We start from the raw sequence: 16708 nt of genomic DNA, 5'->3' as shown, positions 1-16708 counted from the left end.
TTATTTATTTACTTTAGTATATATTGTACTTTACATTTAATTGGATAGTTAAACCTCAAATTTAACATTTAAAAGCCTGTTTCTATTCATTGTAATTGCATGAAAAACAGCATCTTGTACATTTGTAAATTTTTGGTCTTCCACAAAAGAAAAATGTTTCATCTGGTATCCAAGGATTTGTTTTTAACATGTGGGGTGGGTAAATTAATTAATTTGTGGGTAAACTATTGTTTTTAAGTGAATCTCCAGGGAAGAGGACAATAAAATCTCTATCATTTTACTATAAAGAGGAAATTACAATCAAATATTTCCATGGTTTCCCAGATTTCCCATGAGACACTCCCGGTACCCTGGGTGAGTTCAGTATTTTTAATGTTGCTTCCATGGTGGCCTTGTCAACTTGTGCTAGCAAACGCTGGGTACCTTTTGCATTTGTGTTTTTGTTATGCAGGCTCTTTTTTTTTTTTTTTTTTTTCGTGTGCTTTTTTTTTTTTTTATATAAAGGACTTGTCCTTCAAGTAAGTTATAAAATTCATCATTACACAACATTTTAGAAAGTGCTGCATGCTTGTGTCTTCTGCAATACTTTATATAAGCTTATTTTTGTTTTATGGTATAAGCTTTAATGCATATGCTTATTATATATTATGTCGTCATATACTAATTATTTTTCCTTCATTGTTGGGTTTTTGTGAGCTGTGTCTGTAAGCAAATGCAGATTATATATATACAGTATCTTAGTTGTATGTGTGAGTTTCTGTTTGGTTTATCTCTATTTTCTTTATGCATTTTACTAATGGCAGTCTTTGTCACAGCTTGTATGAAGACATGGTTCTTTATCAGGTCTAATTTAACCTCTAGATGTCAGTATAACCCAATTATGCTTCTTAAAAGCCAACTCCTTCTGAATGGAGATTATCATTTAAATGACCATGTCCATGTCCACTCAACAGAAGCAAATCCATGGGTGATGTAACATTGGAGTCCATTCCCCAGGAATCTGACAACTGCTCCAGCTTTGACCCACTGGGGTCATGCCACGTTCACCAGAGGTCTGTTGGAGAGCTGACCCTTGAACCCTCAGCCATACAGAGAGTTCAACAAGAGCAGTTACAGAATATCCGGGCCAGGATGAAGGAAAGTGAGGCCAAGTGGCATGAAGTGAGTGATGCTTATTTGAATAACACATTCTCTGTCTCACTGGTGGAAATACTGAACACACATTATAATAGGCAAACATTTTTAAAGGAATAGTTTGCCTAAAAAATACAATTGTTATTTACTCACACTGATATTGTTCCAAACTTATATGACTGAATTTCTTCTGCTGAACACAAAAGAAGTTATTTTGAAGAATCAAACAATTTTGGTTACTAAGGACTTTCAAGGCTTTTCCACAATATATCTTTTATTTCCACAGAACAATGACAGTAAAACAGGTTTGAAACAGCATGATTGTGAGTAAATGATGACAGAATTTTCAACTATTCCTTTATGGTGAAGTGAGGAATTAGCAGAAACCTTATAGAATTGCAAAAGTAATGACAGTTTCAAACAACTCTCTGCTGTTTTTCGAAACATAGTCCCTCCACAAACTTATGTTGGTCATTAACTTTAAAATGTCTGGTGACACTTTGTGTGTGTTGTTCCATAAAATATTGCTTTAAGCATCTTTTGAAAGTTTTCTCCATGTTGTTGCTACTACTGGATTGGCACTGTGGGGTGCCTCAGTGAGCCAAATAATAGCAGAAATATTTTCGACTGGCCTTGGAGAAAACTCTTGCCTGTCTTTTGGATCATTCACCCATCACACTGATGTTATTGTCTGACAGATTTTTTTTTTTTTTCCCATATTTTCTCAATTATCACTCAATTTTCACCTGTCACTGCAGGATCTGAGCAGGTGGAAGAGCCGGCGGCGGAGCACAAACTCTGACCTCCACAGAAAGCTTGAGGAGAGGGAGCAGATTGAACTTATTTGTGGGGGAGGGACCAGTGCCGTCAGGACTGCGCAGCTCACCGGGGTGCCGGAGAAGAGGTAATTTATAACATAATGTATTTTACTCACACAGTGATTTGTTTTGAATTTCTTCATGTACAGATTTTTTACAGATCAGGAATAGTTAAATTTAAACCACAAATTAAAGGGGTCATGAAAGTGATTTTTTTTTTTTTTTAAATTATTTTATAATGTTTTCTAATTTGAATGCTATGTTTGAAGGAGCGTGTCTGCTGTGAGACTTCAGTGTATACACCCACTGCTGTGATTGGCTGACATCTTTGCAATTGAAATAAGTATTAACGTATCATGTGACGTTACATCGTTACAGATGACAGTCTCTTGATTGCGTGAATGCAGCAATCTCGTCATTGCAATGCAATTTCTGCACTCTCACGAAATGCTTTCACCATAACTAACAATGCAAACACGACTGAAATACAGTAAGAGATTCATTGTAAGAGCATCACTACGGGAGTTTTGGCAAGTGTCCAGATATACTCACGCTGCGTGATCAACAGCTTCAGCCATTATAAAGAGAGCGTTCTTTGTAAAAATGCTAGGATTATTCATTAACGCATTTCACTCTTAAACCAGTAATGACAGTTAAAATTCATACTTACAGTTTGCGGGGTCCTTGCTGATTCCAGAACAGTTGATTTCTGATCTTGAGCAAATCTTTTTGGGCAAAGCAAGTATCGTATTGTTACTTTTCAAAACAGTTGCTGGTAAAATGTAACTGTGTTCACACCGCTGGCGGCGGGAGCGTCAAAGTGACTGGAGGTCATTCATTTTCAATGAGAGCCGGCGGTGAGCTCCGGCGAGAGCGGCACGACGCGTCTTGGACTGTGAGAGCGTCGAGGAGAGTTGAAATCAAGTCAACTTTATGGTAATGAGCTATGACGTGGTTTGGCGGCAACCAATCGGAATGTAGAGGTCCTTGCTTGAGAGGCTTCCGATTGGTTGATGCGATTTGTCATTTACTTTGACCCTCCCGCCGGTGGCGGTTTAAACGAACAGTACAGCGTTGTTGGCAGGGCGGCCAAGGCGAATGTTGACGCTCTCGCTGGCGGCGATGTGAACGCACGGTTAGGTACAAAATGTACGGTACAAACAGTCAAGTCAGCACTGACGTGACTAGGAAGCTAGTTAAAAATAAACCGGATCTATTTTTCTCTGAAATTGATTCTTCGGCAGCTTATGCAAAGATGTTTTTCCACGGCCAGGAACAGCATAACGTCTGCATGGCATCGCAATCTTGTTATCACAATCTTATCATAAACAACTAGACGTACTTTAGATCAACTCGTGGCTCATCGACTGAACATCAGTGGGCAGGGACAACGATGTGATGTAAAAGTAGGCATTGTTGTCTTGCTCCAGAAGCAGTTGTATGCAAAAGATTGTGCCCCTGTGGCGTCACATACCAAATGAAGCTTTTTTTATAACTTGATTATATAAATCCTCTTTTGTTGATGACGTTTTAAGTTATGGAACTTGCAGGATATAATAATGATACAAAGACCTCTTATATGCCAAAAGACCAAGGAAATTTTGATATCTCATGTCATGACCCCTTTAAAATTTAGTTTCACTAAAAATCTTGCTTGATCACCATTTACTCTCATCATACTGTATATAGAAATAAGCAGATTAGTCATTCTGCTAAACTTCTTTTGTGTTCATGATAGAAAGCAAGACATGATAAGTGATGACAGAATTATTATTTTTGTCTACAATTTTTCCTTTAACACACAAGGCCAGATTCACTAAAAATGAATTCACTTTTTGGCATATATTTACAGTAATACAGTAACTGTTTTAGTGCTTGATTCACTAAAGGAATTATGAAGATCAGGCAATGGTGCAAACATGCCAATAAAATTAGCACCGATGCCAATTTACACCAACGAAATAATGATGTGAATGCACATATAAATGCAATAATTTATGTCTCCTTTGACTGAAACAATCATACTGTTGTTCGAAATTGGCTACACTTTATTTCAATGGTCCACTTTCAACATTCTATTAACTAAGTATTTTTGCAACTACATGTCAACGAACTAATACTTAGAGTATTAGTAAACTGTAGTAGACTGTTAGTAGACTGGGATAGTCTACTATGTTAGGGATAGATGTTAGGATTCAGGTTAGTAGAATAAATTTACACGTAGTTGCTAAGCTATTATAGTCAATAGAATGTCTGTTGGAAGACAATTAAAATAAAGTGAATAGAGTGAATGCACAGCGCTCTCTCTTCCACTTTCATTACCCACCACAACTGAGGTGCTGTTGAGCAAGGTACCTAACTCCCAATCGCTCCCCAGGGACCACTGCAAAAATGGCTGCCCACTGCTCCCAGTGTGTGTTCACTGTGTGTGTGTGTTCAGTACTCACTGCTGTGTGTGTGTGCACTTGGATGGGTGAAATGCGGAGCACAAATTCCGAGTATAGGACACCATACTTGGCTACACGTCACTTTCACTTTCATAAAGTGTTAGCAGATATTAAGCAGACAGTCTATTAATACTCTGAGTTAGTTGAAATGTAGTTGCAAAGTTACTTTTAGTGAGTAGGAGTAGTAGAATAAATCATCAAAATAAAGTTTTACCATATAATTTCTCTCAAATGCAGTAATAGTGTGATCCAAGTTGTGTAGGGCAATTTTTGTAAATGAAGCCAATTTTTTTTAACTGAATTTACATGGGAGTAATGCTTGTGCATAAAGGAATGTAAGTAACATTTGCACTGACGTACCACACTCAAAAAAAAAAGTACAACTATTTAGTGAATTCTCTTAGCCCGTAACTCTTCACAATAACGTGTTTGTTTTATATTATAAATGTATGTAGTTGTATTACTAAGTACCAGCCTTTCTGCTTGTCTTAAATTCTTACATGTACCTAGAACCTGCAGAAACCCTGTAGTACTTTTACAGCATTTATTTATCTGAATGATAATTTCTACATATACATTTTTAACATTTGAAGGTCCAATTAATATATACAATATTATATTAATAAATTAACAGATTAAAGGTGAATTCAGTGGTTCTTTAGCTAGTATTAGCATGGCTGTTCATGTACTTTAAAGTGTTAGTTCACCCAAAAATGAAAATTATGTAATTAATTACTCACCCTCATGTCATTACAAGATCTCCGTTCATCTTCAGAGCACAAATTAAGATATTTTTGATAAAATCTGATGGCCCAGTGAGGCCTGCGTCACCAGCAGTAACACTCCCTTTTTCAATGTCCAGAAAGCTACTAAAAACATATTTAAAACAGTTAATGTGATTTACAGTGGTTCAACTTTAACATTATAAAGCGACACAACTTTTTGTGCGCCAAAAATAACAAAATAGCGACTTTATTCCACAATATCTAGTGATGGCGATTTCAAAACACTGCTTCATGAAGCTTCGAAGCTTTACTAATCTTTTGTTTCGAATCAGTGGTTCAGAGCGACAAAATCACATGATTTCAGTAAACAAGACTTTGTCACGTCGTAAGTGTTTTGAAACTTCAATAGTTCATGTGACTTTGGCAGTTTGATACGCGCTCCGAACCATGATTCGAAACAAAAGATTGGTAAAGCTTCGCAGCTTCATGAAGCAGTGTTTTGAAATCGCCATCACTAGATGTTGTGGAATGAAGTCGCTATTTTTGGCGTACAAAAAGTCTTGTTGCTTTTAATATTATAAAGTTGAACCACTATAGTCACATGAACTGTTTTAAATATGTTTTTAGTAGCTTTCTGGGCATTGAAAAAAGGAGTGTTATTGTTGGCGATGCAGGCCTTTGTTCATGAATGAGATTATTAACGTTACTGTAGTATGACGAGCGTAGGAACTTTTATTATGCTGCAGTCGTTGCTTCCGCTTCTTCCGGTCATGTGTATGTGGGGTAACGCAGTGCTGTTTTATCACATTATATACATTTGTGTGTTGAAAGTTGTTAAATTGCTACTCTGCTTTCCCTCGGAGGCTACTATGAGACACTTAATGCACACTGCAGTAAGCTAGATCGATATTAGGCATGGTAAAACATGGTGCTTGCGGTAAATCAAGAAAATGAGATTTAAACAATAAGACTTTGTTGAGATATATAACATGATTAGTTTTTTCTTGGAAATATCTTGGATAACGTAAGTACACAATTTAACAAAATATATAACACTGTTCTGGTGGTTTTTGGATATTTTAATCTAAAAATCATACATATTGTGCCTTTTTAATATTTAAAACTTTTTAAATTGGCACCAAACTACTGAACGCACATTTAATAATTAAGAATATTATATATTGTCATCCACCTAGATTAAAAAATGCTATAAAAATGTTTGATTTAGTTCATAATTCCTAATGCATTAACTAATGTTATTAAATTGAACCTTATAAAGTGGTACCACTCGTTGTTCACGTGTGGGTAATGGAGAAATTTGATAGTTACACCTGTCCTCCAAGCCCTCACCACCCCCGCTCCCCTTCCACTATCAGCCATGTGCTTTCCAATAGAGTCCTGCCCATCCTTAAACTCAGATCAGGCATTCACTCCAGTTGGTTCACTCTCTTCCAGCTTCAACATGCCTGGACCCATGAGTGATGCGGGGTCCAGTGTCAGCAGTACTAGGCTAACTGGGTGGTCTACTACCTCGGCTTCACCCCTCACGAATGGGGCATCTTCTGCTCTGACCAGAGGCACTGACTTAGAGACGCCTGACTCAGCCCAAATGTGCACCGGTGAATTCTTTAACCCTTCAGCAGCTGTTGTCTCTGAACAGAGTTCATCGAGCAGCCTGGCTACCATGCATCCAGAACCCTACGAGCAGCAGGGTCCAGACTTCAGCCGCCGTGCTAGTCTCCTTGAAAGCTTTTATGCAGGGGGAGCACGCATGTCTTCCACTCTACCAAGGGGTTTCAGAAGGTCAGAAGGTTGCTCGCGCCTCTCCACAGGCGTCACACCACGTCCATTTGGAGCCAAACCCTCCAAAGTGTCCTCACTTCCCAAAGTGTATTCCGTAAGTGGCCATTCTCAGCCTTATATGTTGCTCCATAGATCATGTGTGCTTTATTCAAAAACAAATGTCAGATCAAAATGTCAAGTTTTGATTATGATTCTGGATTCTCAAGGTAGAGGCTTTTGATTCTGATTGTGTTTTGTGTGTGGTTGTGTGAGTCCATTTCACTTGGTATTTAGTATCTCCCTGTCTGATTTATTATGCAGCAACTACTACGCTTTCTCTGTGGTGTCCTTGTTTTTTTTCTGTTTATAGTGCAGATTTATTTTTCTGTGCCCTGAATATTCCACTCCACCAGGACTCATACAAAAAGCTGCTTATTTCATGCTTAAAGGTTTGACCATTTGAACATGTATAGAGGTTTAGTGTAACTAGGGATGTGCCCGAGTACACAATTAATCAAAAGTGACAGTGATCAACCATAATGATTGTCATGTGATTTTAAAAACGTATATATTTTTATTTTTTCACAGATTAGTTTTGGTGGCATTTGGCCAGTCTGTTTGGTTTTGGGACAGCATGCCGTCCAGTGGCCAGTTGCATAAACTTAGCCACTATGTTAAGACTGTGCCTTAGCTAACTGTTAGTTGGTCAGACTAGTTCTTAAGGAGTAATCAGTCTTAATTTTTCAAACTCAGATTAGACCAATCTACTGTTTTATGTAATGGCCTTAAAGTTATGACTAGTCTTAAAGAAAAAAAATTAGATGACAGTCTCTGCAACCGGCTACAGATCAGAGAACTGAAGTAAAACTCTTTCAAAGCTCACAGTGATGCCTGGAAACTATGCAGTGGCCATTGGAGGGCTGAGTGTAACAGCTTAAAAAATATATAATGTTTTATTTTATAATTTTTGTTTTATTTATTTATTTATTTATTTATTTATTTATTTTATTTTGAGACAAGCATTGCAGAATTAGTGTAATGTCAAGAGGTCTTTAGGAAACATAAGACTATTAAAAAGTTGCACTAACATTATTGTAATATTCATATGTCTTAATTTTAGGTCAACAGTAACCAGCATTATTATTCAACTGCACATTGTTCCACCTGACATACAGTAGTTAGTTTCTAAATAGTACCTAGGGTCTTTCTCTTTCTCTCTGTGGTAAAGGAGTGGGGGGTGAGGAAGAGTGGTAGTTTGTGCCGTGTTCTGTGTGTGAAGTTTAGTGTTTCTCCTCATCACCTGATCATCTAGTGGCTGGCTTATGAATAATGAATCAAGCCACTACTACTGCTCTGCACTCCGGGTGCTTCGTGAAACCCAAGCTAAGACTTTGGTGTATATGTGTGTGCTTTTCCATGACGGGCTTCTCAACCATGTATGGACACATGCACTGTTTGGCCACTGTGTCTCAAACAAAAACAATTATGTTGCCTCTGTATATTGTATAGTGTATTGTTTCTGTGTGTGTGTGTGTTTTAATAATAATGTTGCTTTTTAAATGCAATTCAAGGTTCAACAAGAAATGGCACATGAATTTAATTTTTCAGAGATGGACTACTTTGTTTTCATACATGGGCTTGCTAAAAAAAAAATAATAATAATAATAATAAAATAAAGCCAATTTGCTGCATATTCCATTGTTTCAGTGCTCTAATAGTAATACACGATCCTAAATGTAACAGAATTCATGATTGTAGAAGTGGTTGTTGAAGAAAGTGGCCACTTTATTTATTTGTTTTTATCTTGTGTTTCTACAGATTGATGACTCTCATAAAAGTCTGATCAGTGGACACAGAGACTATTCAATCACCCCCTCTTTCCTCAGCGGTCAAGGAAAGGTCACAGCTTCTGCCGACGAAGGCCACTCTCGTTCAAGTACTCATCCAATCAACCCTAAGAAAGAGGAAGAAGAGAAAAGAGATGGAAGGTCATCAGCACCTCCCATGAACTCTTTTGCCACTAAAGTGACCATGGCAACTTCCATTGTACAAGCATCTCCTCCTATTGTCTCAGAAACAAGAGAAATTAAGGTAGGCTACTTGATGATCTGAACCAATCAAATCATGACATCCAGGACATCCCTGACCTACCTGGAACACTTCACTGAATTTATAATAATATAATATTTAATATAATATAATTAATTGTTTTTTTTTTAACATTTCATTACATTTACTGTATGCAGGTACGTATGTGTGATGGTGGACAGTTTGTGTTGTACTGACTGAGGCAGATTTCTTGAGGAAGAAGGTGTCATGGGATCCTCAGGTGTCACATTCTCTCTCTGTATCTCTCTCTCTCTCGTTCAGGTGGGTCAAAGTGAAATGCGAGTCTGCTTGAATCAGAAGCCTAACAGCGGGAGAGACTTTGGATTCAAGGCTCACTGGGACTCAACTGGTGCTTGTGTCAAATCTGTTCAAGCAGGTAAGAATTATAATTCAACATGGTTCCAAGCAAGCTGTTTAACTAGAATACTGCCATTCCTTTAAACGCATCTGGGCTTTGCAATTTCACTTTATAAGAGTGAAATGTGAACCAGCTTTAAATTAGTTAGGTTAGATGCATATTTCTACCATACAGAATCTCTGTTTAGAGAAATAGGGTGAAGCTTTTGTGGATGAATGGGGGTAATGGAGATGATAACTGTGTATTTAGGATTTCTTAATTTCTGCAATGCAACTTGTACTCATAGTTTCTCATATGAATATGCAGCTTTAGGAATTCATGATCAGTGTTACTCTTTGCGTACTTGTCGCAAATTTAAGAGTTTGTGGATCTTTATTGTGTATCACACTGTGTGTTTGACCGTTATTTTTGTAGTTTCTTTGAATTTTCAGAGTGCAAGAAGTGCTTGTGCGCATGTATTTCTATTTACATTCAGTCACAGTGTGTCATTCTCAGGATTCTGGAGTGAGACTGAGATGAATGATTTATAGAGAACAGTGAAGGTGTGTTTTACTGTGCATTAGTCTGATTGGATAAATTGAAGAAGTCTTGGATCCTGTCCTGAAGGGTGTCTGGTCCTGAGTTTAGGATATATCCTCATGAATGACAGGAGAGGCGGCATTCATCTGTGACCTGTGCATTTACAAAAGCAGGTCAGGGCGGCCATGCATGCAGTAAATATAGCGTAAAGCACATGTCCATTATATCAGCTTTCATCTGTATTGTTGTATAGAAGAGATGGAGAGCGTTTGGTTCTGACTCCTGGCATCCTTTAATCAGGTGTATTGTGTTAACAGTTAACACAGGCTGAGGTAGAAGGATCAGGTGGATTTCATTCCCCAGAATTCCAGTAAACACACTAACCTACATTTAGAGCCTCATCAATGATGTATGAACCAGTTGTGTTATTTCCTATTTAGGGCTGTCAGTCAGTTAATATATTATGATTAATTAAATAATATGTAATAATGATGATTTTTTTTACTTTTTTTTTGTAGTTAATGCATGCATATGTAATGCATTTGATCCTTGTGTAAAAAAAAAAAAAGCTCATATGTTGGTTTCAGTATTGAAATTCATGGTAAATTATATATTATTCTATGAAATGCATGGAAGGCTATGTACTAGGAAATATATTATGACAACATACAGTGTTAAATATGCAAAGGAATGTAAGTGAAATTACTACAAGGAACAGAATCCATTTACAATTAAATATACAGCATTATGAACCACTACTAATTGTACAGTGCGACGTTCTATATACAGTAATTCAAGTTGAATAAGATGGAAGAGCTGACACATTTTGACCATCCTGTTTACACTTCATCCGATTGTTACACATCTCAGTAAATGAAACCTACTAGAACTATATTTGTTTTCAGTAAATGTCCTGTTGGTCTAGATCAAGAAGTGAACTTGATTCTGTACTCTCACAAACTCTCAGTTTGGCTTAAAGGTACTTGACCTGATTCACCTTCTTAACCTGCATCACACAGGCAGCCCAGCGGAGTTGTGTGGTCTGCTGATGGGTGATGAGATCGTGGCGTTGGGTGGATGCAGGGTGGCTGAAATGAATTATGAGCAGTTTAAGGGCAGCATGGACTCGGCACAGCAAAAAGGCACTTTACTGATGGACATCCGACGACATGGCCAAAATGGTGAGGGTGTGGAAACTGTTTGTAAGTTGTTACACAGCCGTCTCTGTGTAAGCAGAGCATCATTTCACCAGCATAATTTTTGTTCTACCAACAAGGGAATGTGTGAACATGCATGAAATAGTGAAATTTTTAAGTTCTTCTTAAATCACACTTTGAGTTTTTGCCTTTCTTTACTGTCTATTATTGCACGTTTCATATTCAGAATACAGTATTGCATACATACATTGGAATTGAAAGGCATAGAAACGATTACTATAAACAGCTGTTGCAATTTGATGTTGGGCATTTCATCTTTATATTTTCTGGCACGGTTCCTTCTGCTTATGAGCTGACAAAATGAAGGCACCATTTCAGAATCAGATGCTTTATCTGTTGCTTTCTGTCACTGTGGGAAGGTGGTCTATCTGTCTGTCAGTCATTGTCACTGTCCGGTCTGAATAGTCTGATAATGGCCTGCGGGTTCACTGGTTTTCTCTATTGCATCAGTAATCTTTCTTCAGAATCATCAAAGGAAATAATTATTAGCCCCCTTTCATTTCATTAATGCTCACTTTAATATTAAACCATATAATTTTACCTACTTAAAATTCCCCTTTCACAAATTACATTTGTTACAACCAATTCTGAATTAAATAACATTGCTAAATCACTAACAAGTTCACTAAAGAATTTCTGAATTGCTGATGTATGTTTTGGGTACTGGACAGACTGGGGCAGTGGCCACCCTTCCCTACCGTACAAGAGCCATAAGACCATCAATTTGACCAGTGCCAATTCAACACTTATAGGGCGGCCCGAGCACTATGTCTCGATCAGCACAACCTCAAACTCTCCAGTGGAGACTGTGGTGAAGACACAGGTCAACGGACAACCTGCTAAAGTGAGTCAGGACAGGAATATAATGAATGTGGTGGACTCTGGGAAATCAGTGAGTTTAACTATTGTTGTTTAAATGTGTTGACCAAGTTGAGTTGGTAATTCATATGCTTGTTTTTACAGTAACCGTACAGTATTGTTCCTCAGTCAAAAATATTTTTGAAAGAAATTAATACTTTTATATTCAGCAAGGATGCAATAAATGTTTGTTTCAAATAAATTTTCTAGTTCTGTTATAAATTTTGAAGGGTCATGTGACACTGAAGACTGGAGTAGTGGCTGCTGAAAATTCACCTTTTAAATCTCCAAATTAATTATATAAATTATATAAATATATAAATTAAATGATGATAATATTTAACAATATTACCGTTTTATAATTAATTCTAATAAATGCAGTTTTGATGAGCATAAGAGACTTGAAAAACATGTTTAAAATCTTACAGACCCCAAACTGTTTAATGGTATCATTTTATGTATTTGTGTTTTATTTGACTTCACCATTTTCAGGGAGTACAATCTAAAATGGTGAATGGACGTATCCAGGACAATCCAGTTGCTATAGGGAATAAAGGTGGGTTCTTTTAAAACCAGTTTAACAATCAAATCTATGTCCCTGTTCTGAGTTAAACTGAATAATTTCCACATGTGGATGTGGATAATTACTCACATTTCTTTGCACTGTTCTCTCCCCACCTGTGCTGTAGACTATGAGCACATAGCTTTGAAAAATCATAGAAGAAGGTTAGAATTTTTCAAGCAAAAAGGTAACTGTTCACTCAGGCTGTAGCAATTTAATGCTACATGACTAATTGGTCACTGCAGCTTATTGATTTAATTATGCTGTGACTGATTTGTATCAAGCACGCTCTTAATTGAGTGTATTGGTGAGATCTGTTCTGTTGAATATTAATGTCTGAATTCTCTCAAAAACAGATGGGTTTGCTTATTCTGCACTCTAAGTGCCTGACTAACTAAAGCATTTAGTACATACGGTACATCTGTCACCCAGTTATGTTAAGATTATTTTTTACATTTTCTTTTCCAATTACTGTGTGTACCAAAAGCTTTTATTAGTTACGCTCTAGATCTGAGCGTAAAGATTTGAAATCGCTCCATGGGTTTCTGTTGCTTTCCATTTTGTTAAAAGCTAATGCTCTGTCCTTCAGGTGCCACTGTCAGCTCCTGGGTCTATCTCTGTGGTAAATAAAGATGGAGTGCTTTCTATGTGCATGTGATACACTGTAATATGAAGACTGTTGTGTTGGTCTTTCTTTCTGTTTTTGTCCGTTTCTCTGTCTGTAAGTGGCTGTGTGTGATTCCTGTGTTATCTTTGCAGAACAGTTTACTAAGAGAACCTTGAGTTAGTCTCTAATAATTTAGTTTTAGTGCTGATCTGCAATCAGATTTCTCTGTAATTCACTGTTATAGAGCAGAGAAAATTATTTTTAATTCTAAAAGGATTGCTCTGAGATGGTTTTTGCACTCTCATTGTGTTTACCTTGGTCTTGCGTGTTGTTTAAAGCCTGCATACCAGCATGTGAGTGTGAATTTGTTGTGCGCTCAGCCGCTTACTTGATCGTGGTGGCTTTGGTTACAGTTTTGTTATATGAGCAGGGGGCGTGTGTCAATCCACTGAGCAGCATGAATCAACAGTTTAGGGAAACTCATGGCCATGTGTGGGGTCTGTTTTGCTATTTAAATGGATAATCTTTGTCTCCATCTCTTTTACTAGGTGGCTCAGAGTCTGCCATCTCTGATGTGAGTCACTACTGTCATTCACATTTAGTCTTTATCAATATTAAATCCTGATTCTGATTTATTAGTATGCTGATACTATCTAAATTTTACCATTTGGTTCATTTATTCATATTATTACTTTCTCTGGTATCAGCTTCAGGTTCCCTCCATCAGTACCACCTCCTCTCGCTGGTCATGGGATCATGAGGAGGAGAGGCGGCGGCAGGAGAAATGGCAGATGGAACAAGAGCGCCTCCTGCAGGTACCACCAAATCACACATTCTTTCTTGCCATAACCAGATCTTGAATGCGAGAATTTGTTTTGCTGATATTATTTGTAATAAATTAAGTTAAGAAAAAAAAGTTGTCTACACTGGTTTCAGGAGAAGTATCGACGTGATCAGGAGAAGTTAGAGGAGGAGTGGAGAAGAGCTCAGCAGGAAGTCTATGGAGAGGAGTACAGTGGTCCTGAGGTCAGAGGATTGTCATCATAACTTTAATCTCTCTGGCTTCATTATTCTCCAGTGTGTCCCATTCACACTCAATCGTAGCATGTAATGTTTTATAAAGTGGTTTCATTACCTTTAGACTCTTCAGCCATTATAAATGGTAAATAGTGAACACTTATTATTTACCTCCTGCTGGTATTAGGAGCTGAAATGCCTTGATGTGCTGTCCAATGGAAATACTACTCCTCATATTCCACCTCCTATTGCTACCACTTCAGTGGCATCCAATCAGATTGCAGAGAAGGTGGGAGCAGCAGAGGACAGACAGGCTGCTGTGCAAATAGCAGCAGGACACCAGTTATTTAAGGCAGAAGTAGAGTGCGATTCAACCACAAAGAGTCAGTGGTAAGAAATGTGCCAAGCATAAGTTGGAAAATAAGTTGTAACTTTATTATGTTTATGCCAAAAAATATTAGGATTTTGTTCTTCTGTCAATATTAGGGCTGCCATTCAATACAAATTGTAAAGGCATCGCATTTCAAAAGGCAAGCCCTCAAATGAAGATTCAGCAATTTGATTAAAAACAAAGTCTCAATATATAGTATTCAACAGAACTTGTTGGTGGCGGTATAGTCCCCAGGAATTCATTTGAGCTTCTGTATGAGCTCTTGAGTTGATTCACGCTGTTTTTCAGCATCTTTCGCCATGAACACGCTTTTAACAAGGAAAAATAAACAGCATTAGTTTATTATTATTATAATTATTGTTTTAGCATTTATTTTATATGAATAACACTAAATTAATGTTAAATTGACAGCCCTAATTAATACATATTGTTAATTTCTGAAGTAGTGTTGATATATTCTTGCATTGAGTCCAGTGTGGAGTTGCATGTGTACATGTTACTGCTGCTTTGGTCATTGCTTGTTTGTCTATCTGTGTGCTGCTGCTGCTCTGTCCTGCTTCAGCTCAGAGGAGTCCTATGGGTTTGCCAAGCTTACTGTTTCTGACAGGTCAGTTTGCTTTTGTGCCTATATTTGCTGCTTCTAATGGCTTTTGTGGCATAAGGGAAGATGTGATGTAGTAAATCTGGCAGCATTCATTTCTGTACTGAAAGATTTTCCAGTGCCTTAAAGGGTTAGTTCACCCAAAAATGTAAATAATGTCATTTATTACTCGCCTTTATGCCGTTCCACACCTGTAAGACCTTCATTAATCTTCGGAACGCAAATTAAGATATTTTTGTTGAAATACGATGGCTCGGTGAGGCCTGCATAGCCAGCAATGACATTTCCTCTCTCAAGATCCATTAATGTACTATAGACATATTTAAATCTGTTCATGTGATTACAGTGGTTCAGTATTAAAATTATAAAGCGACGAGAATATTTTTGGAGCGCCAAAAAACCAAACCACTTATACGAATCAGCGGTTCGGAGCACCAACGTCGCATGATTTCAGCGGTTTGACACGCGATCCGAATCATGATTCGACACAAAAGATTCATAACGCTCCGAAGCTTCCTGAAGCAGTGTTTTGAACTCGGCCATCACTATATAAGTCGTTATTTTGTTTTTTTGGCACACCAAAAATATTCTCGTGGCTTTATAATATTAATATTGAACCACTATACTCACATAAACTGATTTAAATGTTTTTAGTACATTAATGGATCTTGAGAGAGGAAATGTCATTGCTCCCTATGCCTCACGGAGCCATCGGATTTCAACAAAAATATCTTAATTTGTGTTCCGAAGATTAACAAAGTACTTACGGGTGTGGAACGACATGAGGGTGAGTAGTAAGTGACATTATTTTTGGGTGAACTAACCCTTTAAAGGGGAAGTGTTTATTTTTTCCATTATTAAAATTCTTAATCATTTTAATGTGAAGCGAAAATTGTCAGTAATTCAGAGTTTAATTTTTCATGAGAAATTTAAGCAAGGTATGAGAATTTTTAGGAACGTAATTAACAATTCTGTTAACAGGTTAATTCTGATTATAATTCCATTTAGTTAAATAATATTTCCCATCACATTCACTTCTTTTTCCATTGCCAGAAAATTGCAGGTATTTGTTGATGCAAAAGTTGCACACATCACCTTTAAAGTTAGGCTTACAGTGATGCTGTTTTTAGTTTTGTTTTGTTTTGTTTTTTTGTTTTTTTGCATTTTATTAAATTCATGTGCTTATTTTGCATAGGACAAAGTCAAAATCTACTCCTGCACTTGAAGGCCTTCACAAACAAGATGCAAAAGGTCTGATTACTTTTCATTTTGATTATTCTGAGTTCCTTTGAGTTGACTCTCAGGTACAATACTCCTCCTCTCTGTCTTGTCACCCCATTGGCTCCAGGGAGCGGTAAAAAGAAGGGACAGCTGTCTCAGGCAGAAAAGGAACGTCTGCAGATCCTGGAGGAGATGAGGAAGAGAACGCAGCTCCTCACGGATGGTAGTTGGATCCGTCAGCGAAATGCCAGTGTCAACAAAGAGCCCGTCACTGTGGGAACGTCAGTCAGGAGGTCCCACTGAATAAACATTTTCCCTTATATTGTTTATAACAGATTTTCT

The 16708-nt window shown here is 37.4% G+C and overlaps 1 protein-coding gene across 6 annotated transcripts in view; it reads left to right on the top strand.

Moving 5' to 3' along the window:
* The window catches only part of lmo7b (LIM domain 7b), a 50098-nt gene that overhangs the window by 26255 nt on the left and 7135 nt on the right, over nucleotides 1-16708 (top strand). Inside the window, exons 10-25 of one of the 6 annotated variants that reach the window (XM_067403677.1) lie at nucleotides 325-354; nucleotides 954-1161; nucleotides 1893-2038; nucleotides 6580-7021; nucleotides 8725-8997; nucleotides 9277-9391; nucleotides 10912-11073; nucleotides 11862-11953; nucleotides 12460-12523; nucleotides 13119-13151; nucleotides 13685-13710; nucleotides 13844-13951; nucleotides 14073-14162; nucleotides 14341-14543; nucleotides 16341-16396; nucleotides 16494-16659. In XM_067403677.1, the coding sequence (XP_067259778.1) occupies nucleotides 325-354; nucleotides 954-1161; nucleotides 1893-2038; nucleotides 6580-7021; nucleotides 8725-8997; nucleotides 9277-9391; nucleotides 10912-11073; nucleotides 11862-11953; nucleotides 12460-12523; nucleotides 13119-13151; nucleotides 13685-13710; nucleotides 13844-13951; nucleotides 14073-14162; nucleotides 14341-14543; nucleotides 16341-16396; nucleotides 16494-16659 (2214 nt within the window). Of the gene's footprint in view, nucleotides 1-324; nucleotides 355-953; nucleotides 1162-1892; nucleotides 2039-6579; nucleotides 7022-8724; nucleotides 8998-9276; nucleotides 9392-10911; nucleotides 11074-11861; nucleotides 12002-12459; nucleotides 12524-12656; nucleotides 12717-13118; nucleotides 13152-13684; nucleotides 13711-13843; nucleotides 13952-14072; nucleotides 14163-14340; nucleotides 14544-16340; nucleotides 16397-16493; nucleotides 16660-16708 lie in introns of all 6 variants that reach the window. The other 5 variants (XM_067403675.1, XM_067403674.1, XM_067403678.1 and 2 more) reach the window with 5 other exon arrangements.

Source organism: Chanodichthys erythropterus, chromosome 12 (assembly GCF_024489055.1).
Source record: "Chanodichthys erythropterus isolate Z2021 chromosome 12, ASM2448905v1, whole genome shotgun sequence".
Lineage (NCBI taxonomy): Eukaryota > Metazoa > Chordata > Actinopteri > Cypriniformes > Xenocyprididae > Chanodichthys > Chanodichthys erythropterus.
Note: the sequence above shows the minus strand (reverse complement) of the source record. Positions and strands in the feature narration are given on the sequence as shown.